The 27,181-nt window shown below is 34.2% G+C and overlaps 1 protein-coding gene across 1 annotated transcript; it reads right to left on the reverse strand.

The window, feature by feature from the left end:
- Window positions 1–545: 545 nt before the first annotated feature.
- Window positions 546–26,955, reverse strand: LOC113228569. The gene is made up of 12 exons (XM_026461920.1): window positions 26,498–26,955; window positions 24,223–24,409; window positions 16,878–16,999; window positions 15,382–15,537; window positions 12,216–12,420; window positions 11,358–11,550; window positions 10,802–10,908; window positions 9,954–10,071; window positions 4,827–5,432; window positions 3,388–3,558; window positions 3,026–3,138; window positions 546–2,174 (listed from the first exon to the last, which is right to left on the reverse strand). Exons 1-12 carry the CDS (start codon window positions 26,650–26,652, stop codon window positions 1,896–1,898), a joined length of 2,412 nt encoding a protein of 803 aa, XP_026317705.1. The 5' UTR covers window positions 26,653–26,955; the 3' UTR covers window positions 546–1,895.
- Between the last annotated feature and the right edge of the window lie 226 nt (window positions 26,956–27,181).

The raw sequence follows: 27,181 nt of genomic DNA on the forward strand, positions 1-27,181 counted from the left end.
AATAAACATCTTGTGGGTAGAAATAAAATCACGCCATACGTCTCGCGACTCCCGAGACTATAAGGCGCCAGTCGTTTTAGTCCTACAAGTCTTTTAAGCTTCCTAGGGTTAAAAGACTTCGACTCGAATTAGTCTTTGAGTTTTAGTCGTATGACTGTGAAGGTTAAAAAACTAGACTAGTCGTGAGGTGTTAAAAATTAGTCGAGGTTTTTTAAAAGGCATTAAAAGACTGAGGGTCGTATTCCAGAACTCTACTCAATACTCAAGTCAGGACTTGAGTATTGCAAGGAGCACTGAAAATCATACTCAAGTCCTTGCCATTAGGGTCGTATTTCCAGTGCTTGAAATCATACTCAAGTCTGCTTAAATCCTTACTTGAGCATTGAGTAGAGTTCTGGAATACGACCCCGAGTCTTTTCATCAGCAGTGGGCGCACGACTTGTTTGTTCCGTCCAAAAAAACAGACAACATAAATACTGTCCCGTCACTTGATATTATATGTATGTATATAAAAAAACACTAACTCCTTTACACAATTATTATTATATTATTACATTGCGATTGCGGTCTAGGTGCACAGCGACAATTATTGTGTGCAGGCAAGTTAGTTACAACTGCATGCATTTAGTAGCTTTAGTAGTGAGTGGCGGTACTCTGATAAGCCCCCAAACTAATGATTACTGTGATGTGAAATAATTACGCTACAATTGGAGCTGTGGATAGAAATTGCGAGTGTTACATGTTGTTTTTTGAACCCCTAAGCGATTTTATCTTGAGTTTGTTATTGGGTTTAAGAATGCGATTAACACTAAACCAGAGAACAAAAAGTAATAAACATTACCTACGTTAGTATCTCAGTTATGTAGGTATATCTTTTAGAAAAAACAATTACATTAGTAGGCATAAAATTTATTAACATCTAACTGGACTAGCTCCTTCATTAGTCTAAATTCATATCAAATTATAGCTAATAGAATTAGGAATAAAAGAAAAGGTATTAATGCAATTAAAATTATTTCAACCCAACAATAAGTTGCCTATTTAATATAATTTTATTTATTAATATACTCCCGGACACATATTTCGAGCCACTTTGTATTGTCAAATTTGTGTAAATAATGTTTGATTGACCAATAACTAATTCAAGTTTGAAACTGGTGTACTGAACGTCATTTTCGAAAGGTTTTGGTGAAAATTTTAATTTGCGAAATCGGGAAAAACTCTTTCTTCAATGATAATAAAACAAATTTTATTCTAGCACTTGAAAAATAAAAATGCAAGATGGCTCAATTTATGTATCCGGGAGTGTATAATTTAAAATGGAGGTGGATGATAAAGATCTTATTCCTGAATTCTACAGCTTTACAAGGAAAAAAAAACACTAATATTAAAATCAAAACCTTAATTTTTATGTATTCAAAACCTAAAAATAAACTAAAAACCTTATCATCAATAATCATTATAAATAACGGTAAAATTATTCAGAACAACTAAGCGTATTTAAACGGTATTGTGCAGTGTCAGACATTTACAATTTATAAATTACAACATACAAACTTAGTAGTCTAAATAAACACATGATTTTAATTGTATAGATAACATTATTTGTACTTTGGACCTTTGTTAAATTATATTAGTGTTCAAACCTTAAAATAGAAGGCCCCGGGGACTCATTAATTAAATATATTTCTAGGAATGATCACTATCCAATTGTTTATGTTATTGAACACATATTAATTAAGTGGACGATTTCGAGATAATTTTCTGCACACTTCACAAGTCACAACAACCAACCACAAGACAGTCAAAAGCAAGTTCATGTGTCACATTTAAAATCCATACAAATCTGTTCAATCCCTTTGGGAATTTTTAGTGTCTCTTGTTAAAATCGTGTGCTACGATTCACTTTCCTTTATACTATCTTCAGTCGCTCGTCGAATGTCGGATAATGGATTACCATGCACCCTGAATCTATACACGCATGTGTAAGTCGGGTTCCCATGGTTGCTCTCTACTCTTAGTTCGATCATGTCGTAGGCAACAGGGTATTCAATGCCACCAATGTTAGTGGTCTTTGGGTACTTGACAGGAAAGTATTGTATTGCTGTTCCATTTGAGTCGTAAACGTAGTCACCGAAAAGATGTGGCTCCGGATCTAATTCGCCGTGAAGGCCCTGTAATAGTTTGATTGTATTTAACTATATTTCTACCACGATTTGTTTGACTAAAGTTGGGCATGCAAAATCGTCTTCCACATTTTGACATAAAAACAGAGTCAAGAAAACATTCGACTCTATGCTGTTTACAATAAGAACAGTCCAAAGTGTCAAGCTGTGTACGCTCTAACTGTACATATCATGCTAATTTTTATACTGATAATGCTAAGCTAAGCGACATGGTTTCAAATTTAAGTCCGAATTTTAGATGACAATCAATTGGTTCTTATAAATAGAAAAAAATAATAGTTTTATATCAAATTTATTGACCAACTGTAATTAGTACGTAGCAGGCCAATATGAGTTTACTTCAAGACTGCACTTCTGTCAGAAGATCGCCAAAATCAGAAAAACAAAAAAATACGTAACTAAAATCCGTTACCCAACTGAAGTCTATAAATTTAAATAGTTAGGGCGCATTTACTCGACACGAATTTCATCGTGTGGCCGCCGCGCAGCGACCGCGTGCATCTAACTGTTATGACAAAATACGCTCTTTTCATTTAGCATTTACGTTTTAACTTAAATGAGCGCCTCAGGCGCGTGGGCTATTATTGAAGGGGTGCGCGAAAAAAGGCACCCCGCATAATGCACCATTCCTTTCCTGTACGTCTGCGCACCCTGGGCAACAATGGCGAGTACCTTACGCTGATTGGCAAATCCTTTCACCACGATGGTAAGCATTATAGTGTATAAGAAGATTATTATGAAAAAGGAAGTGGTAATGTATTATACTGTCACGTATGGTAACAAATAGACGGGTAGTTGTTTCAAATATAAGGACAAACATGAAGTATCTTTACACTCACATAAACCGAGAAGTTCTTGGGCGCCGACTCGATTTTGCCATCAACAGCCAACAATCGTGACATATGTTCCAGAGAGAAACCAGTCACTTCTATGATCGCGTATGTACGTATTACTGAAACAATAAATAAATGACGTGTACATCATAACGTCGCACAGATGTAGGTCACTCATTTAGACGAATCTAAACATTATTATAAAACAATAGGTCGAAAAATTAACCCATATACGATAAGGTTGACTTTCTACAAAATGTTTTCCTACACCGTATAAGAATAATCAATTGAGTGTCGGAAATCATTAATTAATGGTAATTCTATTATTAAATGGAATCTATTTGTCATAAAACAAAGTATGTAATTACCCAAATAACCCGGAAAACCTTGGAAGGCCCAGCACTCGGCAGGCATGGCGCCAGGAGTGAGGGCATACCGTGGAGAAGTGTACACCCACCACACCGGCAGGCCCAGAATAGAATACTGCTTCGTCTTGATTTGATAGAGTTCCGTGCATTTCGTTGAGATCACTTGGCCACCTGGAATAAAAACCACAAAAAACAAAAATAGAGGGGTTTTAGACCAAATTACTAAATATAAACTAGGAATATAACAAAATATAGCAAAAAGATTTTCATCTCCCTTCAATACATTCTGAATAATAATAAAGACTTGTCTGGATCAGTGTTGGGCAAAATTTAATTGTTCTGGCAATTAAAGATTGACAATTGATTAATTGTCAATTGCGAAACAGCAATTAACGATTGATCAATTGTTAGTTGCGAGAACCGCAATTAACAATTAATCAACTGTTAATTGCGGTTCTCGCAACTAACAATTGATCAATCGTTAATCGCAAATATCTACAATTAACAATTAATCAATTTTCAATTTTTTCAATGTTTTTGATTAACAATTAACAATTAAAACTGACAATTATGATAAATTTATAGGGCATATGGGGGCGAGTTAGGGCGTTGGTTGTGGGGGCCTGTTGGGGGCAGGTTAGGGGGCCGGTTGGGGGCCCGGTTGGGAGCCCGGTTGGGGGTCCCGGTTGGGGGCCCCGGTTGGGAACCCCGGTTAGGGGGCCGGTTGGGGGGCCGGGTTGAGGCCCCGGTTGGGGCCTCGGTTGGAGACCCGGTTGGGGGGCCCGGTTGGGGGGCGCTGTGGGAGGGCCCGCTTGGGGCCGGGGGCCCCGGTTGTAGGCCCGGGTTGGGGGTCCCGGTTGCGGGCCCCGGTTGGGGGCCCCGGTTGAAGGCCCCGATTGGGGGCCCGGTTAGGGGCCAGTTAAGAAGCCTGAGCCACCCAACCGGGGCCCCCAAACCGGGGCTCACAAACCGGACCCCCAAACCGGGCCCCCCAAACTGGGGCCCCTAAAACGGGGGGCCCCAATTGGGGGCCCGGTTTAACCGGGGCTCCCAACCGTGCCCCCAAATCTGGGGCCCGCAACCGGGGGCCCCAACCGGGTCCCCAACCGGGGGCCCCAAACGGGTCCCTAACCGGGGCTTCCAACCGGGCCCCCAACCGGCCGGAATTGATTTTAATTGCAAATTTAATTGCAATTAAAATCAATTCAATTGAAATCAATTGCAATTAAATTCAATTGCAATTAAAATCAATCGCAATTAAATCATTGCGACGCGTCGCAATTGATTTAATTGCAATTGATTTCAATTGAATTGATTTTTTAATCTGATTGAATTATTGATTGAAATTTAATTGATTAACGCCCAACACTGGTCTGGATTAAATCTAACAAAAAATAAATATATGCATGGAAGTTGGTCTATAACAATATTATTTTCACCTGCGGATTCCAAAGCAAAGTCCACTAGTCCAGTTTTATCAGCGTCGTAAATTTCCAACATGCCAGCAACAACCTTCTTGATTTCTTCAATATCGAAATTTGTTCCCACATGTCTCACTTCAACTTCCTTCACGTACTCCTTGATCCTCTCTACAATTAACTCCATTTGTCTCCTTTCAAACACTGCGAGATACTCTTGAACTATCCTACGGATTCTATCTTCGTCCATCTCGGGTTTCCACGCACTCATCAACCGTTCGTGAATCTCCTGACTCATTGTTTGCATTTCATCTTTGGTAACGTAATGCTTATCAAAGTAATCTTTCAACTTCAAGGCTATAGCATCTGAATTGTCGTTCATATTGAATATTTGTATAAGGTTGTTCTGCAAATATTTGAGAGAATACTGTTCAATCTGAGCTTCTAAGTTGTCCAATTTTGATAGTTTTTCACCGAAAAATTTGAGTCGTGAATCGACGTTGAATGCCCAATTTTCTAATGCAGCCATGCGTTTAGACAAATCGGGATCATGTACTATCTCCGGAGACTTGTATGTATCTATTATCACTTCTTTTTGAGGTAGTATTTGTTCTGCATAGTGGTAACCTGAAAACATATGACGCGTTACAAAAAATTGTAATTGAAGTTTCTCTGTCCTTCCCACACAATGTCTTTTGATTAATTAATTACATGTAAAATAAATACATATTTATAAAAATGATAGGGAAGGACAGAGCGATAGAATGAAATTTTACCGAAAAGTGAACTCACCTAAAAGTGTAGCGTTCCATACGTCCACTTTGAATAGGTGATAAACAATCCTCTATCCTCCCCAATCATAACGAAATATATTTTCACAGGGAAGAATTATGTGGGAAACAAGAGAAAGACGCTTTGAATAGAAAATTGTAATTGAATCAAAATAACTGTGTTAGTACACACAAAAATGTTGATTACGTCCTTTAACTTACATGCTAACCCCGTCCCTACATTGTAAATAGTTCCTTATAATCTAATAATAGCTGTGATAAACTTCGAGTGATGTGATCGCTTCTCAAGGAAAATAGTAGAACATATTGCATTTAATGTACTTTACTCATTTATTATCATTAATTTAAAACAAACAAGAAGTTTCGTCAAAATGGATTCAGCCATTAATTTAACATTTTTTCCAAACTCTAAAAATACTTTTGTAATGTCACTGGTTTCATCGACAAACAGTTTTGAGAATAGATCACTTAATTCGAATTCATACAATGATTAAGGCGAAATTACTCACTCATACTTTCTAATGAAATGCCACTTAACTCCTTATTAGTATGTTTTTCATTGTTTTTCTATTTAAAAACAAAATTAGTCACTTTATGTGATGAAATCATTAATTTAAAAAGCAAACTATGATAAGACTTGTGATAGAAAATAATAAATTTAACATTTCTTCGAAACCAGTCTTAGATCATTCAGAACTATACAAACATTAAGTACAAACAAACATTGTACATTACATAACAGCACATAAAAAAACAGGGATGAAATTGAGAGCGTACTTTTAGGCAATAGGATGAACATTACAGCTACACAACATTACTATTCGTTTGAATTCACATCGCTTTATAATTTAACTGCGTTTACCTGAAAGAGGAATGATTTCACTCATTAATGTGAACAATTTACCCTGAGGACCTTTATCTAAAAACGTAAAAAAAACTTTTGAGAGATGCACCCGATAGGAAAAAGTTGTACCTGTCTTAATATGGAGGCAATCATTCTCGTTCTAGTGTAACGCTAACAACCCATATATTAAAGCTATATAATTAGTTCTGAATGGTCTTAGATTACACTTTATAATAATTTTATTGCAAAATAATATAATCAGTTCGAATAAACTTTGGAATACAATTATTGTAATTTTTGAAACAAATTATGACTAGTTGTTAGTCTTTTCGTGAAAATTTAGTGACAAAGATTTAATTTTACATTTTTTATTGATATAAATTGAATTATTGCACATTGAAACAATCACTTAAAATGTATGGCCACATTTATAGGTACATGTTGTAGACATTCATATAGGGTGTTTCAAAAGCCCGGGACAACAACACTAAATAATTATCGAAATGTGACGCGACAGAATTGGAAATTCGCTCAAAAGCTCATTTTTGTGTTGCTTAGTGTAATTGGCACCTTAATTACGTTCTTCTGAAACAGCCTATTTAATTAAAGTAATAATGATTTAAAGTTATATTCAATGGGAATAAAATCTAAACTTAAGACCGGTGGAATGAAACATGATAAACTTTTAATTAAATAGCAATTATTAACTAACGCATATAATTTTAATCACTATTACTTGAAATAAATTATAATATACACTTGTACCAAACAATTAAAATATTATTATTGTAAACGTCCATTTTTAAAATAGATAGATTTAAAATAAATAAAATAGTTTGTAGCTACAACAAAGTTTAAATAGCTGTAATGTATGTTAAATATTGGCGTTTTCTGCAAAAATACCTAATTTAAATGTTTTGAATATTTATTGTCATAGTAAGAAAGGAAGCAAATGTGTACATTTGTATTTGGTACATAAATGTACACAATACAATTATTAATACCAAGTTTAAATGTATTCCGTTCTCCCCATAAATTATTTTCGCGTATATTATTATTATTTATTTATATTATTTATATAAAAATAAGGCTTGTAAATTGGAGTCAGCGAAAATAAAAATCACTGAAATAAAATTGTCATAAATAATGAATATTAATCGTTATCACAGAAAACATCTGCTGTCTGTCGTCATAAATAGAATTAGATATGGATTACGTTCGCCACAAGGTATCTAACCTTAAGTCTAGTAAGAACAATTTACAAGTATTAATAAAAAAAAAATTAAGATGAAGTAGGTTTGATACTTTTGAAGAAGTTACAATTTAACACAAGTTTTATGGCTTATGTTTGACTATCCCCATTTTCCAATGTATTTTTTTGTGAATTTCTAATTAGACTACAATAACTCCAAGTTAAATGCCAATAAGATAAATCCCAAAACAACCACAAAAATTAAATTATGATAATTTAACGTGACGTCTCGAACATCAATAAGTAATCTTAATAACTACAAACAAAACCATGAAATCAATCCATTAAGTTTAAGTATGTACATAATAAAATAATAAAGATATATTGCGTATATTGAATAGTGGATGTAACACAACATAATATGTAATTATTACGTTTAATTAACCCGTCACGCGCCGAAGTACAATATGTGTATTTTCCATTTAATTATATTTTTTATATTATAAAAATGTATAATTTTTCCTTTTAATTTACCAAAATATTTACAGTCACACGGACGACGTCAGAAGGACACGTGACAGGTTAATTTGTAGTTAAAATATCTCAACTCAATTAACTTCTTCTTACAGTTCCCGTTAACTACGGACTAAATGATAAGCCGACTAGGAGAAACCCTCGACTTTCATTCCCTTGGTCCTATAAATAATTTTGCATATACGTACCGAAGCTTGACAGATGCATGGTATTGTTACTGAGGGATCTTAAGTTTTTGAGTCCTAGTTTCCTAATTTACGTGAATTAAAAAAAAAAACAAATAGCCGAATATTTCAGTGTAGTGTTCACCCGCAGTTACTGTTACACCAGAATGAAGGATCCGTCAATAACGGAAACATTACCAACTCACGTAACAGGTTTAATACCCTTTTATGATGCATCTGTAGAAATAACCGATATTTTAGTCATCCAAGTATACTGCGCCAAAAATGTCCTATTTCTTCAACGCAACTTTCGGCTACCACTTTCATGTAATCTGACGCATCGGCCAATCTATTTTGAACTACGTCTTTGTACTCTCTGTACGTTTTTGCAACTTCAGGCAAATTATCAGTTATATCTGGAAGGGTTATATTGATTTCTGGTAACGTGAGATTTATTTTGGGTATAATTTCTGGTAGAGAAATGTTCGGTAGTGAAGGTAGGGTGATGGTGGGGAATTCCAACGACGATATATTGGACAAATCTAGATGGAAATCGGTAAAGTTGGGCAAAGCGAACCGGTCCCAGTTTTCGTATGTGTAGCGCGCTGAAAATTTTTGATTAGTTACCTAGATTATTCAAAATACACTCTATTAAATAGAACAAAGTCAGATTAACGAACTAGCCTGTAATAAACAGCACAGTGCAAAAAATAATAATTAATAAAATATCTAATTTTAACATTTTTTTCCTTCAAAGATATCTTTTATGTAACACTAACTATTCCTTGATCTGGCTTGGTATTAAGTCACGTCGGTAAATGCATTAAAACAAAAAAGGTATAACATAATTAATTGTAAATAGAAAATGTTTGAATTGAGAATTGTTAACATTTTATTATAATAATGTACCAAAAAGCTTCCTTTATTTTGAGCCTATCCTCCGTCCAACCATTTATTCAACTTTTGACAGCTCGAATTCTAATCAATTAATGATGTTCTAAAGCGTTTTCGATCCGATTTTTTATAACAATCGATTTTATTTATGAAGAAACGACGGGACTCGTGATGTTGCGTTTGACATTTTGTGTACTCAAAAATTAGTAACTAATGTTAATAGATTCAAGTGATGATTCCTGTTCATATGGAAAAGTATCCGACGATTCATATACATAAACAATAAAAATTTATTATAATTATCTATAATTTATTTCGTTTCATTATAATTTATTTGACAGGTACCAGAATTTACCAACTTGAATAATCTTCGTTACATATCTGTTGGCTTGGTAAATACCGGAGCGAAAGAACACGCCACTTCACTAAAATTAAAAAACAAAAGAGTCCAGGAAGTACAAATTTTTTGTCAATGGTTGTGTCAATAATTACGGAACGTCTGAGGCATAAGTAAAAAAAAAGGTTGGACGGAGTTTAGTTTTCAAAAAACTTTATATAAAAACTAAAAGCCATACTTAAATACGAGAAAAAAGTATTTAATTCTTTATACAAAATGTACGCAACCATTCAGGCATTACGTACCCTTTCTTCATGAATGTTATAATAGCTTTACAGTATTCACAATTAAGTACATTACACCTTATATATTTTTTACATGAAAGTACTTACATCCATATCCAAGAGGAAACATAAGCAGCAGTAGTAACCATGGCCACCAGTGACGTTTGTGCACTTCTTGACTTTGCACCGTGTACTTCTCATTCACACTCACATGGTTTGGGGTTATCTGAAAAAAAAAAAAAAAATGCAGTTAAGGGAAATCAACTCGGAATTGTTTTAATGTGTCTAAAGTCGTGTTTTCTATTTAAAAGCATGAAAGTGATATCATCAATATTATGTATAGCATTTCACTTTCGTAAATATAAAAATAAAAGACAATTGACCATAATTAATTACAAGGAACAAATATATACTAAAAAAGGTTAATGTAAGTAAGGAAAAAACATTCTTTTATAATATCAAGTAACGGGACGAACAAGTCGTGCACCAGATGGTAAGCTACACGCCTATCTATAACAGTTGCAATGTCACTCAGAGCTTAAATTGCAAAGATCTGAGGGGTACTGTCACTGCGCCCGACACCCTGAGACATAAGTTGACAAGTTCCATGTGCCTGTAATTTCACCAGCCCTTCAAAACTGGAACACAGTAATGCCAACATTACTGCTTGGCGGCAGATAAGGTGACAGTACTTCACTGGACGAACTCTTCCACAACGAGCTCTACTGCTACTAAATACAAATTGTCTATTTTTAATTAGTCACTACACGAGTGAAAGGTACAAATTAAAGGTACAAAATTTGTACAAAAACTTTCTCCCTAGTCCCCATAACATACGTGCGCACGCATATTAGAATGCAGAGTTCGTATTTGAACTCTGCATTCTTATATGCTAACTTAGCTATTTATATTATTTTGATGAGAACTCTGTATTGTATAAAAAAAACACTACTTACAGTTTCAGTAATAGTGGTGACAGTGGTTGTAACAACTTTCTTTATAAAGGTATAAATCCAGTAGAACGGCGCCAAAGTCGACGACACCGCTCGAGACACCAGACCGGCTATAATTACAAAAAGTAATGTATAATATATCCGTATGTGAAAAGAAATTCGCGAAACGTACAACTGAAATGGAAATCAGTAAGTATCGCTGAAGACATAAAAAAAACCCATCAACATCTTACTCTTCAGATGGCTAAAAATCGTTGCAAAATAGTTGTTACACTTGGAGACATAATAAATCTTATTTGAATATACAATTACCCCTTAATCCATGAAGATATTATTATTATTATATTAGTAATTTTGATAGTAACTGGGAACCAAACAGCAAACATGTCGCATCGCCGTAATACAAAATATACCTAAAATTTTGTACTACTTCGCGTTGATGTTCTCGTGAAGCTATACACCTGACAAAGCTTAGTGTTTCTATTGACACGGCGTATTTCCAAAATTCTGCAATGAAGCTTTGAAGCACTTATTCATGATGTATTTATTCGCATCATACCTTGTGTCGACTGACGATCGGTGTAAGGATACCGATGCGAAGGTCCCACGACTTTCTGATATACATTGGACGTGGCAGTTGTTATGGAGGTGATTATGGTGATTAGGAGCTGCGTTATCCACCACTGTTGGTCTACTGGGCGGTAGCCGCCATTGCCATGCAGGTAACTCTCGTCGTCCGAACTGTCCACTGACTGTAATCAATATATCGTGTGCTTAATGGTAAAACCACATAAGTGTGCATTTTCCACAAAAAATCTTCAAATTATGTACCAGTTGTAAGAAATTCACCATCTTTCTGCACATAAAACTCTTATTAAGTTTGTAGCATTTCTTTATTATTGAGTTTCACGTGCAAAAAGATATTGATTTTCTTACCATAGCCTATATAAATTAAAGACTTGTGGAAAATGTCACTTATGTGACCTTTAAACAGACGAATTTAGAACAGTTGATTGGTTAATATTACACTTAACTGGTTGATGACTTTACCATCTCAGGCAACCGTGACCATGAGACCCATAAAGGGCCCGTAACGTTAGTTTGTTCGAAAATACATTGACAAAAACAAACAAAAAATAGTTTAGTTTCCAGTTGTTAGAGTTGCATTTTCAAGTTATGGCTACTAGAATTCCTAATCGTTTATAAAGTAAGCGCACTCGATTTAAAGTTCAAGTTTAAAGTTAGTTTAGTTTCTATACAAATTCGGCCACGAGCACATGTTAATTTTGTATTATGGAAATCGCGTCGTGCTCAATAACTGAGACTCTTGACGGTGATCCTCTCAGGATAAACGAAATAAGAACCAATAATGCGGAAGCTTGTAATTCGAAACTACAGGGAGTTCCTTCAAACTTACAGTGAACCGCTTCCTCGTAGACTTAGAGACATATGCATTGGCGGAGATGAGGCGATCAAGTTCATCGACGCTGGTGTTAGGCCCTTGGACGCGGAACTGCGATAGAGACCGGCGCGACATATTGGGTACCGCCACTTGACCTGGAGCCAGCTCCACCCGATCTCGCGATAGCGGTGAGTATGTGTAGTCCGTTTTTGGGTATTTGCTATAAAGGAAACAGGTTCGTTTTCATATCAATTACAATTAACAGCAAGGGAATAAAGTATAGATATAGAACCGATTATTATAAGTAATGAAAACTAGAAAGACTATACTAACAATGATTGTCTTAACGAGCTCTACATACGACGCGACGCGGTTTCTATGCTAATAAGAACAAAAAAATACATATTTCGCACCACAAAACAAATAATTTGCAATACAATACATTTACTGTAAGTTCAGTTTCAGTACATTTGTTGTTTTAGAAGTAAATAGCACGTCGCACGTACTGTGTGGAGTTCGACAAAATCCAACTAATTTAAATTATTACTTACTTTTACATTTTTTTCTAATTGAAAATAAGGGTAATTCAAGCTTTCTGAACGAGAATGTCATTTAATGATTTAGCAAATTTAAATAAACGTACGAGTTGTATCTATCTGTTTATATTTATATGGCAAAAATCTAAACATGTATTACAAAATAGGAAAATCCGAACCATAGGTTTAGTTTTCCTAAGCTTATATGATACACAGAATACAAAATTAAATTGAAAAATAATATTTTACTATACAGCAATACTCTCAAAGTAAATTTACATTCTCTTATACTAATCAATTTCCTTGTTGACGTTAGCTTGGAGCATTAATTATAATATAAAACCTACTACACTACATTGGCTACTTAGATGTAAAGAATAACTAACAAAGGTAAATATGGAGTACCTATCCCCCAAAGTTCCGTCTTTCAGACATGAATGAAGCTATGAACGGGATACATTTCTTCACAACGTAAAAACAAAACACCAAACATTATAACACAACGGATATCACAACACTAAATGAATAAGATGTCTAAAAAAGTACTAATTGAGGCGCATAAATGCAAATATCACCAATTTCAATGTAAATTAAGTGTTTATTTGAAAATTAAAGTGCAGTATTGGCTCGTTGAAGCGGTTGGCATTTGCGCGTGCGCACAAATATAGAAGTTTATTTATTGTCACTGTTCTAGTGCCCGCCGGTCGACCGCCTGGTCGCCGGCGACACGTCACCGTTAGCAAGGGTGTAAATGTGAAACTACAGCATGAATTAGTGGTTTATATAGGTCTAGATATACACTACAAAAATAAGAACTTGTTTCTACTCATGCTCAAAGTACTATAAAAGAAGTCTTTATGTTTGTGAACTTTACATGTTCTAATTACTACTTACTAGACTGTTTCAATTTGCGTTCGAGTTCTTAGGTTTTTGCAATTACTAAACATTGGAAATTAAATATTTTTTTCAGATATTAATCGCGTATATTTGTTTTTCAAATAAACCACCGAAAATCAGTTAGCCGTAACCATAGGACTTGTGAAGATCCCGAAACGTTGGTTTGTTTGAAAAAAAAAAAGCAATATGAGATTTGGGTTCGAGAAATTACTTTCATTTCTATTAACTCTATTATGTTTTTATACATTTCAAATTACATTCATTAACCATACCATAACTTTAAACCTGCTTCTAGTATGCTACTTTGTGGCACTACTCGTCAAGTCAAGGTACATTTACAGGAAAATCAAAAGCCAAACATAAACAAGAAGTCACCCTACAATAAGTGGCAACATGTTATGTTGTAATAAACAGACTTATTACTATGAACTTTGTGTTGTTATCAAATAAAATCCATTTTTGTTCAATTACATATTAATATTATACGAAAACTAGACACGGATTGCTAGTTTAATCCACCAATTGCAATACCGTTTCAACTTGTGTAAATAAAGACAACCAACTTCAAAAGATTTATTTAATAAAAAAGAGCTTTTTAAAAAGTGTTGTACGAACCTGACAGTCAAAACATGTTCTATAGTTTCTTCCGTGCAAGTAGTCATAATTTTCGCCATTTTTTTATGAAGACAAAATAAATAAAAAAAGAACAGAACCAATTTTACAATTACAATTAAAATGTCACATAAAGCAGCTAGCTGGCGGATATTTCAGAAGGTAATTGAATTATTTATAGGATACCCTCCATAAGGAAAAACTTGCTTTATGTTACGTGAGTAATGATGGTACTTTTTAGTTCCGTTGACAGGCGTCAGGTGGAATTTGAGCGGTAATTTCAAATGGGTATAATAATACAGAAATGGGTTGAAACGTGATGAAAATTTTGTTCCACTGTCACAATTGGCTATCTAATGTCCGTGTCAGATTTTTCATTAGGCTTCTTTTCTATTTTCCTAGTAATCAGTGAAATAAACGGCGGATGACAATGGTCTCTGGTTATATGTATATTATAACTCATAAGTGATCGGAATTGAGGGAATTTAGCTAAACTAAAGAATAATGTGGACTTTCCCTTTCACAAATCTCGGGAATTCTCGGAACAGGTTATATTTCAATATGTATGTATTTATTGAAATTTGAGTACATTGACGACAAATTATTATTCCCTATTAAGTTTTTGCTACAAATTATTGTCTCAAAAAATAATATTGTACTTGTATTTCTATAGGCACTTACTTACGTATTTAAATACTTTAGCCATTTAAAAAATAAACATGAGACAACCCATATTCTGTATTGGACGAACTGGACGTCAATATTTTAAAACAGTCCTGAAAAACTAAAACATGCTCCCTTGAAAAATTTGGAAGTGACGTTTTCGACCTTTCTACAAAACACCGACGACATTATGCCTTATGAGCAGTGATAGGAATTGAGGGAGTTAATTTATCTAAAGTGTGAACGTTTTCTCAGTATGGACATAAATAATATTTTAAAACTTAAACTTAATTAAAACCAAAACTGAATTTTAACACAGGACGTAAATATTTTAAAGCAGTCATTAAAACCTGAAACATGCTGCCACAAAAAGTTTTTCGAAATGGCGCTTTCGGCCTTTCTACAAACTGAGTACATGGAACAATTGGGAATAAACGAATACCGACGGTATAATCTCACGAGCGTACACTCACTTCCAGTACTCGCCGGCCATCTTGTAAAGTCGGGAAGGCAGATGATCTGGCGAGGGGTCCTTGTCGAGCAGTATACTCGCGTCGGCCAACGCCTGCTCCGCGAACGAGCTGTCCGTTGAACACGCGCTGTACGTCGGACTGCCGAACCGTCCCGACCTGCCCAAATGTAACATTACTAGCTAATTCACTTGGAGTGAGTATTGTTTTAACAGTAACTTACATTTACTGTATAGTGCATCATAGGTATATATTTATGATTGATATATGTAAATGTCATATGAAAGTGCTCATGGTACTGTAAAACTTTGACCATAAAAAAAATTATTTGATAAATAAATAAAAAATTAAAAAGTTGTAAATTTTGACGGCAGTTGAAAGTTGAAGTTTTTTAAACCTGTTTTGGAATAAATACGTTATTCCAAAACAGGTTTCAAAAAGTCAATTGCCGTCAAAATTGACAACTTTTTAATTTTTTTTTATTTATCAAATTATTTTTTTTATGGTTATAGTTGTACAGTGCCATGGACAGTTATTTTCCAAAATTGTCATTTTTTGTTACAGATTGATACAAAAGACAGTATAATTTATGTATTTTTATTGACGTAGTAGTATAGTCGATTTCTTAAATTAAATTGTTTTACATTACAAGTCAATAGATACATAAAAATACAATTATAGTAAATCAAATATGCATACCTGAAAAAACAACTAGAAATCATAGTAAAAATAGACACAATTTAAACTGGCAGTTAATGATTATCAGTTAATAAATTATATTTATAATCAATGCAGATAATTCTGCGAAGCATTCAGTAAATACAGTGTACCATTTACTGATTTATTACATATACACTACATTCGCTCACTAAAACAGACACAGTTTTTGAATTCCATATTCTTCAAATCAGTATTTGTTTTGTAAGATTGTCGTGAGATAAAACATGCTGAATCACAAGAATGTAAATACAGTCAATGCCTAACTTATATTTCACATCTGATTCTTTTCAGAAATAAGATTGTTTTATGTGTGCAATAATTTATTAAATAAATTTAAATGTGGGACTAGGGCGTCAGCTTATGTATGCAATTACATGTTAATTATTCCAATATTTTTTATTTCTTATGATTTGATAGATATTATTGCTAGAGGAGTTGCAACATTTATATCTATTTAGGTATAACAGTGTAAAGTAAAACTATGTTTAATGTTTTTTAACTAATTTTGTAACTAATAAATAAATTTAAAAATAATTTTCATTTTACTACCATAAAATTCATTTATTTTTTTGTGTAATTTCACACTAAAAACAAAGATCGAACGTAAAAAAAAATTCCTTCGATCTGACAGAACCTGAATTTTTCTTTGTGTTTGATCTTTGTATTTATAATAATAAAAATAAAAAAATATTACGAGAGCGACATTACTATTAAAATACACGGTAAAGCTCCTTAAATTTAGATTAAAAAAAATATTAAGAAATATGTTTGTTTCTTACCGATTGTGGGTCACGTTGGAATATTGCGAGTACCCACTGATGGGACTAAGCGTGACGTCAGCCAGCGTGCTGTAGCCTCGCGAGCTCGTCGATACGCGCTCATACTGACTGTTGAGCTCGTTCTATTCAAAAATAAATTATAACATTATAACTTAGCTAATATCAATACCACGTACACGTGGTATTAATGAAATATACATAACATTATTATTTAGTATTATATCTTAAGTTATATGTATTTCATTAATTCGTGATAAAAGGCCAAATAATATTTAAAAAGTAGGCTAAAACAACAGCTTAATAACGCTACAAGAGTTAAAGATACAATGAATATTTAACCTGTAAGATAACAATATGGTACAAACGTAGGCCTTAAAATATAGTGAAATACATACCTATTTAAAATAAAAATGACAATTTATAAATCATCAACAAGTCTCTTATAGTATATATATAGTATAATCTTGACAGATAACCGTCAAAAACTCATTACTTAATGAGATTAGGAAGCCAAGCCGACCGGCAGTATGACATCATCTTTAACGGTTCCAAAAAAAGCGCGCGAATTGATACAGTTTCTTGCGGACTTGGAAGCGGAAACTATTGAGTTTCAATGACTCCATGAGTCGGTCAGATTGTTTTTAAGCTGGTCTTACAGTAGAAGTATTCTTTGTGGGGACTTGTAATCAGGGATAGAAAATTGCGCAAAACGCATAGACAAGGACTTTAATTAAAATGTACCTAAAAGGTTTTTAAATAGGTTATAGAAAAAAAGAAAACAGTAAATTCTATATGATTATGCAAACTCATTTTTGAATTAAGAATCGTTCTGTTTGAGTAATTGTATCAAGGCGTGCTATCAGTTGCGCAACGTGCGTGAGTCAGGTTTGGCGAATCAAGAACTTTGACATGGGCAAAAGCGGCTAGGAAACGACATTTATAAACAAAATTTATAATTTAATTTAATTTATTCCTCTTCAAGATCTTTCAATATTCTTCTCACCCTTTGCTTCCCGTATTGCAATCCTTGTCGGAGATTATCCCTTCCTCCAATTATTGGTCACACAAGAAACCCCCCCTTCTTATCAACAGTTTTAACAAAATTTCCAATCTCCCATTCCCTATTTACCAATATTATATGAACCCGTTGTTTGAAACTGATTTTAAATGTTTAACGTTTCGCCCAACAGTCTATCTTAGTTTTGGCATCATGAAAGATACCCCTGGAGCAAACCAAGTCTTCAACGATATAGTTGAGAGAGAATGGCATGACTGGACTACTGTTTTTACCGACGCTTCAAAATTACACGAACATGGCGACTTGGGAGCCGCGGTTTGGTTCCCCAAGTTCAATGTCGTACTCAGTTTTAAATCCCCCTATCTGAATTCGGTCTTTTCGGGAGAGGCAATTGCAATACTCGAAGCCATTTTATATATTGAGTCCCATAAAATTAATAAATGTTTGGTTTTCTCAGACTCACTAAGTTGCCTCCAAGACATTATTAAGCTACCGTTTCATTCCAAAGACAATTTCTCCATCACCCTCCAAATTAAGGAAGCTCTGTACCGATGTCATTGTGCGGGAATTGAGGTAACTCTGGCCTGGATTCCCGGTCACAGTGGGATTAGTGGTAACGAAGCAGTAGACGCCTTTGCAAAGGATGCGACAAGAATTGGCGTATGCAAATACTGTAAGTGCTTTCCCAGAGATCTGCTCGCCATGACCAAACCCCAAATGCTAGCCTCCTGGTCGGTCCTTTGGCAGGAATCACGACAAACTGTTGGTAGACACTATGGTAACCTCCAACCAAATCTACCCACTAAACCCTGGTTTTTTAAACGTCGCGATTTGCCTAAAAACATCACTTCCACTATTATTCGTTTGCGCTTAGGCCATGTTTGCACACCTGTATTTTTGCGTAAAATCAGAGTTCGAGATCACTCTCTGTGCGAGTGCGGCCTAGAAGACGGTACCTTGGAACACATTTTTTTCAATTGTCCTAATATTGCTGTTCCACTTTATAACTTACTTTCTCCAAAATTCCGCCCCATTAACATAAACAACCTCTTAACTTTAGTGTTCTCCCCCCATATTGTTACTCTATGTAAATTTATCCACTTAAATAACATATATTTATAAATATTGTTTTGCTGTTCTGTTTTACATTCTCAACTGAGTACTCCCGTAGTCCAACTTACCAACACCGGTTAATGTCCTATTAGAGCTTAGCGAAAATTTTTTTTTGTTTCGTTTTTTTTCTTTCAACTGTGACATTGGCAAAATCATCAGTTCTCATATTGATGGAGCCATAAAAATAAAAAGTGAAGTGAAACGAATTTCTGCAGGTGATATTTAAACGTGGCCGAGTTTTAGTTGAGTTAAACAATAGCAAACCTTAGCACTGGCAGATTATACACACACAACATCTCAAAATTGGTAAGTTATTGAATAACCAAGTCAAAGATTTTGTAATAATAAAATCAGACCGAGCAAACTGTCCAAAGGCAATAACTATGATAAAGTACTACGTATAATTTCCACATTTAAACTTTATGATAAAGATACCGGTATTGTATCGTAGATTATAAGTATACTGCCCTCGTAACGAAGGAAAGCACTACTGTGCGTACTTTATACAGCAGTTGTGCCTTTTTTCGTTCTGAGGGCAGTATATATCTAATAGCATATTTTATGGCCTGAGGCGATTAAGGCGTGGCTATTACGACGGGCACGGAAGTGAACACAATCAATCTTATGCAGTGACCATACCACAATCGAATATTTACGACGTTAACCATTTGTAATTAAAATATTCGTACACTTTCAATCAGGACAACTATAGTATACGATATTTAGCACAATCAGCTCATGTGTAAATTGTTTCGTCGAAATATACATAAGCATGATTTGCAACAAATGACATTTTATTTACTAAAAAGTATTCATATTTTATTTTTCCTACATTATTGTCTCATTGAAGATCCGAATACCATGATTCAGTCTACAAATCGTATCGTAATCGTATGCCATTTCAGAATTCTATGTGATATATCTCGATAAAGAGCGGTGTACGAAAAATAAATTAATTCTCAATTACTTATTGCATTTATAATATTATTACACAAAGATGTTACACAATTATTAGGCAGTAGGTACATATTGACCCTTATAAGGCATTGAAACTAAGCGAAGGTAAGGCACCGGCTAATATTCGTGCAGATTTTATAAAAGCTATGACATTGCAAAAGTTTGACTATAACTTTGTCCCGATAACAGTCCTTTTGTATAATGCACTGATTGACTGACCTTGTTTGTCCGAGAGTACATCTTCAACGTGCGTATTGTGAACAATCATATCGATTTGCTAAAAAAATACAGCGATTTCTCTCATTGCCTAGCAACCAACGTACCTTACACGGCTAACTCCGGTTTATCTATAAAAAGCACTCAATTGGGTCAAGATATTCACCTCCTTAACTACATTGGTAAGTCAAATACAGATATGTGAACCACAGACCACTAGTTTCTGTACAGTACTGAAGCTAAGCAGATGGCTTTTAATAATACCGAGTATGGGATGTTACGAAAATAAACTAACGTGGGGGAAGTTCGGATTCTGGTTATATTTGGATGTTATTGGTTTTCCTGTGAGATCGACATATGGATTGCTAGTTCTGTAGACAAACGTAGGAGAATTTTAGTTGTTACGCTTATTTATTTTGTTCAAAGAATAATGAAAAGGAAAATATTATACTATTAACTCAAAAATGGACAATAGACACTAAACCATGGGTTCACAAACATTTTGGCTCATCGCCCACTTAGGCGAGATAAATAATTTCAACACCCACCACCACAAAAAATATATTAACTTGAAACAAACAAATCATGAGGAAAAAGATTATATATTTGTAGTTTATATTGATAATTCAGGTTTATTTTTTTCAAATGCGGTAGCACCCCCTAGGAGCATCAATGCCTCCCAATTGCTTCCGAGGCCCCTAGCGCCCACCTACGACTCTTCAGCGCTCACTTGGTAGGGACCACTTCGAGAAACTATGCACTAAACAATATAATTAATATCGATATTATGCTCAATGAAACCAAAATATGCGGTATAAATTTAGTATAAGATGCTTGACTTGCGATGATAGGAAACAAACGTTAAACTTAAATTATGACACCTTAAAATATGAAACAGAATAGATCCATTATCATTAGACATACACATGAGAACAGACGAGGACAAAACAAACAATCTGACATCCGACCGCACACGGTCGGAAATCCAATTAACAGGCGGGCGTCTATTCAATTGGCTGATTGATATTTATGGCATCTGTGTAATGTAAATAACTATTAAGACAGATTATGATAACGATCCTTTCATTGTACTCGAATTAGACCGCCATGGCACGAAGCCACTATAGTACAGGGAAAAGAAGAGCAAAAATTACTATATTTCTATAGAACATATCTGTAGCTGTGAGAGGTAAAGGACCTTACGTCTATATTTTGGAATTTAGATGTTTTTACAAACATTGCTTTAAAATGCTAAAAGTAAAAGTCCCATTGTCGTTTGCTTTTTGTTTAACACATTTTATTTGACCTTAAAATTGATTTCAAATGTCTAATTAGGCATTCGAGCTTCATTCTCTTTAAAACGCTCTGTGGTAAAAGTTACTATATACTTATTTAGCACTTGAGGTTCTTTACCTGCAGATATATGTAAAATATAAATGTTCCTAAAATACTAGGTTTTTTTTTGTCCGAAGTACCTTCATAAAGAGTTTCAATTGATATATATGTATGTAGGTTTCATTCTATTCCATGTCGCGTCAGCATACGCCTTATCAGAGGTGCGGTACAATATGTGAATGTAATTCGTTTTAGACGTGAATGGGACAACCCGTCGTAGCTATATTTATATGAGCTGTCGAGACAGGTGAATGTTGATGAACTGGCGTGAAAAATATAATTACGTAAAAACTGGCAGAGTAAGCAGCTTACTCTTGAACATTCTTCTACATGTTTTATTTACGTCATTTGGTATGTACCTAACAATTTGTAGTGAGTACATTTCACATATTGTTAAGTTTCTTTCTTAATGATTAATTTAGTATCTATATATGGATTTCTACACTATCGCATTGGTTATGATTACTAATGGTATGTGTAAAGTTTTAAGGAAATGATTAAATTTTCCTTTCAACGGCGATATTTGAAAGTATTTGTTAACGGCGTGTATCTTTTAAGCCTTTTGTTACAAACTGGCATTAAAGAATATACAATACTCAGAAAATGAGATCTCGATATGATACTTCTACATCTGCCTAATTTAAAGAAAATTTCAAATAAAGATTTTTCTGTCGGCTAAATATAATACACTTATATCAATATTACACGTAGATCAGATACATATACCGTTAAACCTCTGAAATATTGACGTATAAAAACCACATGTCAGTTTATACGTAGAAGCTTTTGCTCAGTTACATTGTAACCTTCGCTTTGTTTACCTATTACTAAGGTCAAGCAAACTATAAACTGCCTTAGTTCACTATGGTATGGCCATGGTTTCAATTATAAGATTCATAACACCATAGCTTTTGAACGCATTGTTTTAAATTGTAGTTTATTCCGTTGCACGTTGCAAAGAGAATATAATTTGCACTGAAAAGCTTGACACACGCAAGTATTACAATTTTCGCACGGAATGAGTTTGTAGAACCGGTTTTGACGATTCTTTTTTGTTAGAGGGAGGGTATCCCATTAAAATTTGAAGAAAATGTTTCATCTCTAAGGACGGCAAACTAGGGGATGAATCCGGCTTCGTGCACTTTCCGGTAATCTATTTCAATAAAACATGGCAAATAGATGATGATGACAGATGTGGGTAATGACGACAACGGCAGATGAGGACGTGGATGCGAGTTTTTCATCGTCAAAATCTGCAAATGCGTTTGTATGAAAAAAATTCAGAATAAATGTGGATCATTGTGAATTCGGTGATCATTTAATTATCATTAATTTAAGTAAAAGATAATAAGCTTTACATAATTTTATTATAAAAGAGATGAAAGATTGAAGGCATAGAAATATTATACGACATTTATTAAAACATGTCGTCGGCCGTACTTTATGATAAAGCTGGGCTATCTTCAATGAAAAAGTTCGTAAGTCAATGTAAATTCAATATTATTTGCATAAAAGTGACGCAGGTCAACAAATTAGCGCTCACCATGCGCTTTGAGTACGACCATCTCCCGACGATCTTGTGGTGACCTGCAAAACATCCGTAGCCGCAAAACTCTGCATCGATTGAATCGGATGTCGGATGCGGAAGTAGATATCTAAAAATATGCTGTTGATGCGCGGTTGCGGATACAGATGCAGATGTCTGCAGCAACTATATATGTACCAAAGTCAGTTTCAAAATTATCTGAACGTCCAAAACTACCGAAAATATGTAGACATTTATTAAATGTCAACCTTTTGGTAATGGTTATAAGGTACGTTTCAATTGAGATGTTAAACTGAGTTTTTTCAATCATAATATGAATTATATTCAAACGAAGGGACTGATAATTTTGGCGTCCATCGCACTAGGAGAAAACCTTCAGGTAGGATTAGTAGGTACTTTAATAAGACGATTAGATTGTTTGTTGGTAGATAATAAAAACATATCCTTAACAAATATTGCTGTCGCTTATTTTTAAATATCTACTTCATAATTACGTCATTGGTGATAATTTTACACATAGCGTAAACTTGCTGACGAACATAGCGTCATTTTAGAAGTACCTCTATTACTATTATGTCACTCTTTAGTGCCTTTCTTGATTTATTACAGATGACTAATACGACAACGCAATGGTTGTGAAATCGTAGTGCTAATCCGTGCAAGCAAATTGCATTTGAAACCCTTGTAAATGTATTGAAAAGAATTTTTTTACAACTACAAGACAGATACTCATCACATTTACTCACTCACACAGGTACTCATCAAATTTGCAACTTCATAATGTAGAGTTTAGTTTGAAGATTAGTGTCAAATAACATGTCAACTGTGAACTGGCAATCGGTACTATCTCAATTTTGAGAACCAGAACCAGATGCTATATAAATAATTTTTCCGTCATTGTGCAAAGTTGTCAAAATTGAGATAGTACCGATAGCCAGTTCACAGTCGATATCTAGTTTTCGTAGAGTTATGTGAAGTACTCTATATTTGTAAGTATACAAGTACAACCTATAAAAATATATAGTATAATAAAATTGTTTTCAACAGCCATTGTTCATAATCAATGTTCGTAACATTGCAATCGTAATTAATAAGCTTACTTGGTATATCTCTTTTCTGCCCCCCTTCAGTCTATCCAAGCTCTCTTCAGAAGAGTAATCTGAGGTCTTAACCAGCTTCTCTGAGATCCTAGCCGACTGTCTGGTCCGATGAGCGGGTGGGGACTCATGTTCATCTACTTCCACTATAGGATCCACCGTCAGCTTGCTGCCTTGTTGATCGAGTTGCCTGAAAAGGTAACATCTAAAGTTTTTGGGTCTTACAAAAAAACTCAATTTGAATGTTAAACAATGTGAAATTAGCTATAGTGTGTGTCTGAATTTGTTATTGAAATAAATTGTATTGGTACTTTTAAATCTATTGTTATGCTACAGTTTTTACAAAAGAAGACAAAACTGTATGATGTTCTTTACTTTAAATAGCCTGTAATTTGTATTGTTAAAGTGGAAAGAACAATAAATAAATTATTATTATTAAAGAACAATAAATAAATAATTTATTATTATTATTATTTAAAAAGTGTAAAAATTATACACAAAAAATTATTTGAAATAATGTAAATCAAAGTTACAATACAGTTTTGGTTTTAAATGTCGTAATATCAAAATGCACATTATATGTATATAGACCTTTATAAATAAGAATAATTGGTGATTTATGAAAACATTCAATGATTTCAAATGTAAGAAAAGTCATACAATGTTAAATACTGTATTGAGACTATTCTAAAATTATCAACAAGTTTCAACTATGATATAATTTTGTTATAATATGTAAAATTTTTATTCATTATTTTTTATAATTTCTCAAATATTTAATAAATACATGTAACAGATAATAGAAGTATAACATATCCAAAAAAACATACAGTGTAATAGAAAATATCAATAATTGCATTTACTACATAAGTACTGGTTTAAGAGAGATAATAAACCTGAAATAAAACACTTTAAGCATACTAACAAGATAAGAATCTTATATCCTAGTTTGGTAGTTCCTTGAACTCGACTGTTTGCTCAACACATACCAGTGACATCTAAAAAATGTGATGTCATCACTTGAAGCCTTTACATGGTCACAATATATACTGGCCTTCATTGCTCTATGCAATGAAGGCCAGTACAACTAGTACAAAATTGTGATTTATTTAGTGTAAGTTTAAAAGCTGAATAAATACATAATTATGTATAGTTAAAATATATATTGTGTTGATTGTGCAATAGCTATTAGTAGCAGGAATGTATGTGGCAATATTAATGTGTGAAACACACAGACAGCGGGTGCGAGACGGGCGCGTGTCGGGTCGGGAACGCGGCGGGTCTAATTCCGAGTATTTATAAGGACGACAACACACCAAGCGCAGGCGCGAGACGGGTGCACGGGTCCGGGGCGGTCCCGACCCGACATGCGCCCGACTAGAACCTGCGCTCTATGATGCCTGAGTGAAAAGCTATTATAATAATTACAGGTAATTTACTGTCTTTGTAGTTTTGATCAACAACTTCATTGACTTTTGGTCGCACAAATGTTTTGACTTAATTAATTTACAAATTAAGTAAATTAATAAAAATAAAAATAGATGAGTAAATAATTAAATAGAATAGAAAGAGCTGTATTATTGTATTCTGCAATATGTATTACTTTGATACTAAGTAGGAATGTCTGATATTTACTAACATCAGTGTTATACTGTACCATCACTGGCTCAAAGTCTAAGCTACCTTAACTTACAACAACATCATTGACATAGTAGATAAATACATATTGTATAGTATACGATAGTAGATAGTACCCACTATCTAATGGACAAAAATTGAGATACAAGATAAGAAACAAACTGTATGGGGAAGTTATAGTTTATTTACAAGTACGTACTTATCTCTAAGTAGGTACATTTAAGTATACATGTACATTTTTATGGGAACTTCTCAGACATGCAGCAATCATTGAATGTGATAAACATTCCTTATATGCAAGCAAATAAAAATATTAGGCCTAAATATAATACTCAGGTTTTTCAGGAATGTTTGTAAACACAATGTAAAATAAATAAAAGTATAAGACACAGCTGCACAAATATCAATTGACTGCACAGCTGCAATTTTTCACACATAATGTCAAGTTGCAGCTGTTGTACGAAACACTTGTTTATTTACTGCGATTTCACTAAACTTAAAACAACTTGCCTGTATACCTCTATTGTCTTTAGTTTGCTTGGCGAATTTACATCACAAAAAAACAATACATTGTCGTTTATCAACAATGGGAATTCTTATTGTTATCAGTTACCACATATAACAAGAAAGTAATACTTACTTGATAGGAGTGCTCCTTTTTACCGGAGTTTTTCTTCCAGATTTATGTGTGTGCTCTTCGGTCTCTCCACAACTCTCCCTGTCGCAGCTCGAGCGCAAGAAGGGTGTTTTCGAGCGCGACCTTGACCGCAATCCGCCGACTGTCGAGTTCTCCATGATAGCTCTATGATTACAACCGATTTTAAAGTTTCACCGCAATATGTCCATCTTAAGTACTCCACAGGCCGTGACCTATTTCCATAAACCGGTCCAGATGCAAATCAGTTCACAGCCTTCACCACATAAAATATTGCACAAGAAAATCTATTTTTGTGGCAGTTGTGATGCCGCCAAAAAAGTAACCGAATGTCCTCTGTACTTATCGCGCTAATTGTTTATGTTATAACACTTTCTGCACTATGAAAACTATATAAACTTTGTTTGATTTAAAATAAGTATCGACCGTATAACATTAGACATGAAACACAAGCAAAATAGTGGAAATCATCAAATTTCGTAACTTCTCAAACCGTCCACTCAGCTAAACATAAACTGATGACGTCATCGCGAGACTAAACGAAAGACGTTATGAGCTGGGTTACCATTTGTACAAATAACGATTAACGTCCAGTAAATATTATTTTCCATCGAGTATATAACCAGTTATTTTCTTATAAATCGAAACGTACAACCAATTTTTGTCTCT

Source organism: Hyposmocoma kahamanoa, unplaced genomic scaffold (assembly GCF_003589595.1).
Source record: "Hyposmocoma kahamanoa isolate Upper Pololo Valley unplaced genomic scaffold, ASM358959v1 232, whole genome shotgun sequence".
Taxonomy (NCBI): domain Eukaryota; kingdom Metazoa; phylum Arthropoda; class Insecta; order Lepidoptera; family Cosmopterigidae; genus Hyposmocoma; species Hyposmocoma kahamanoa.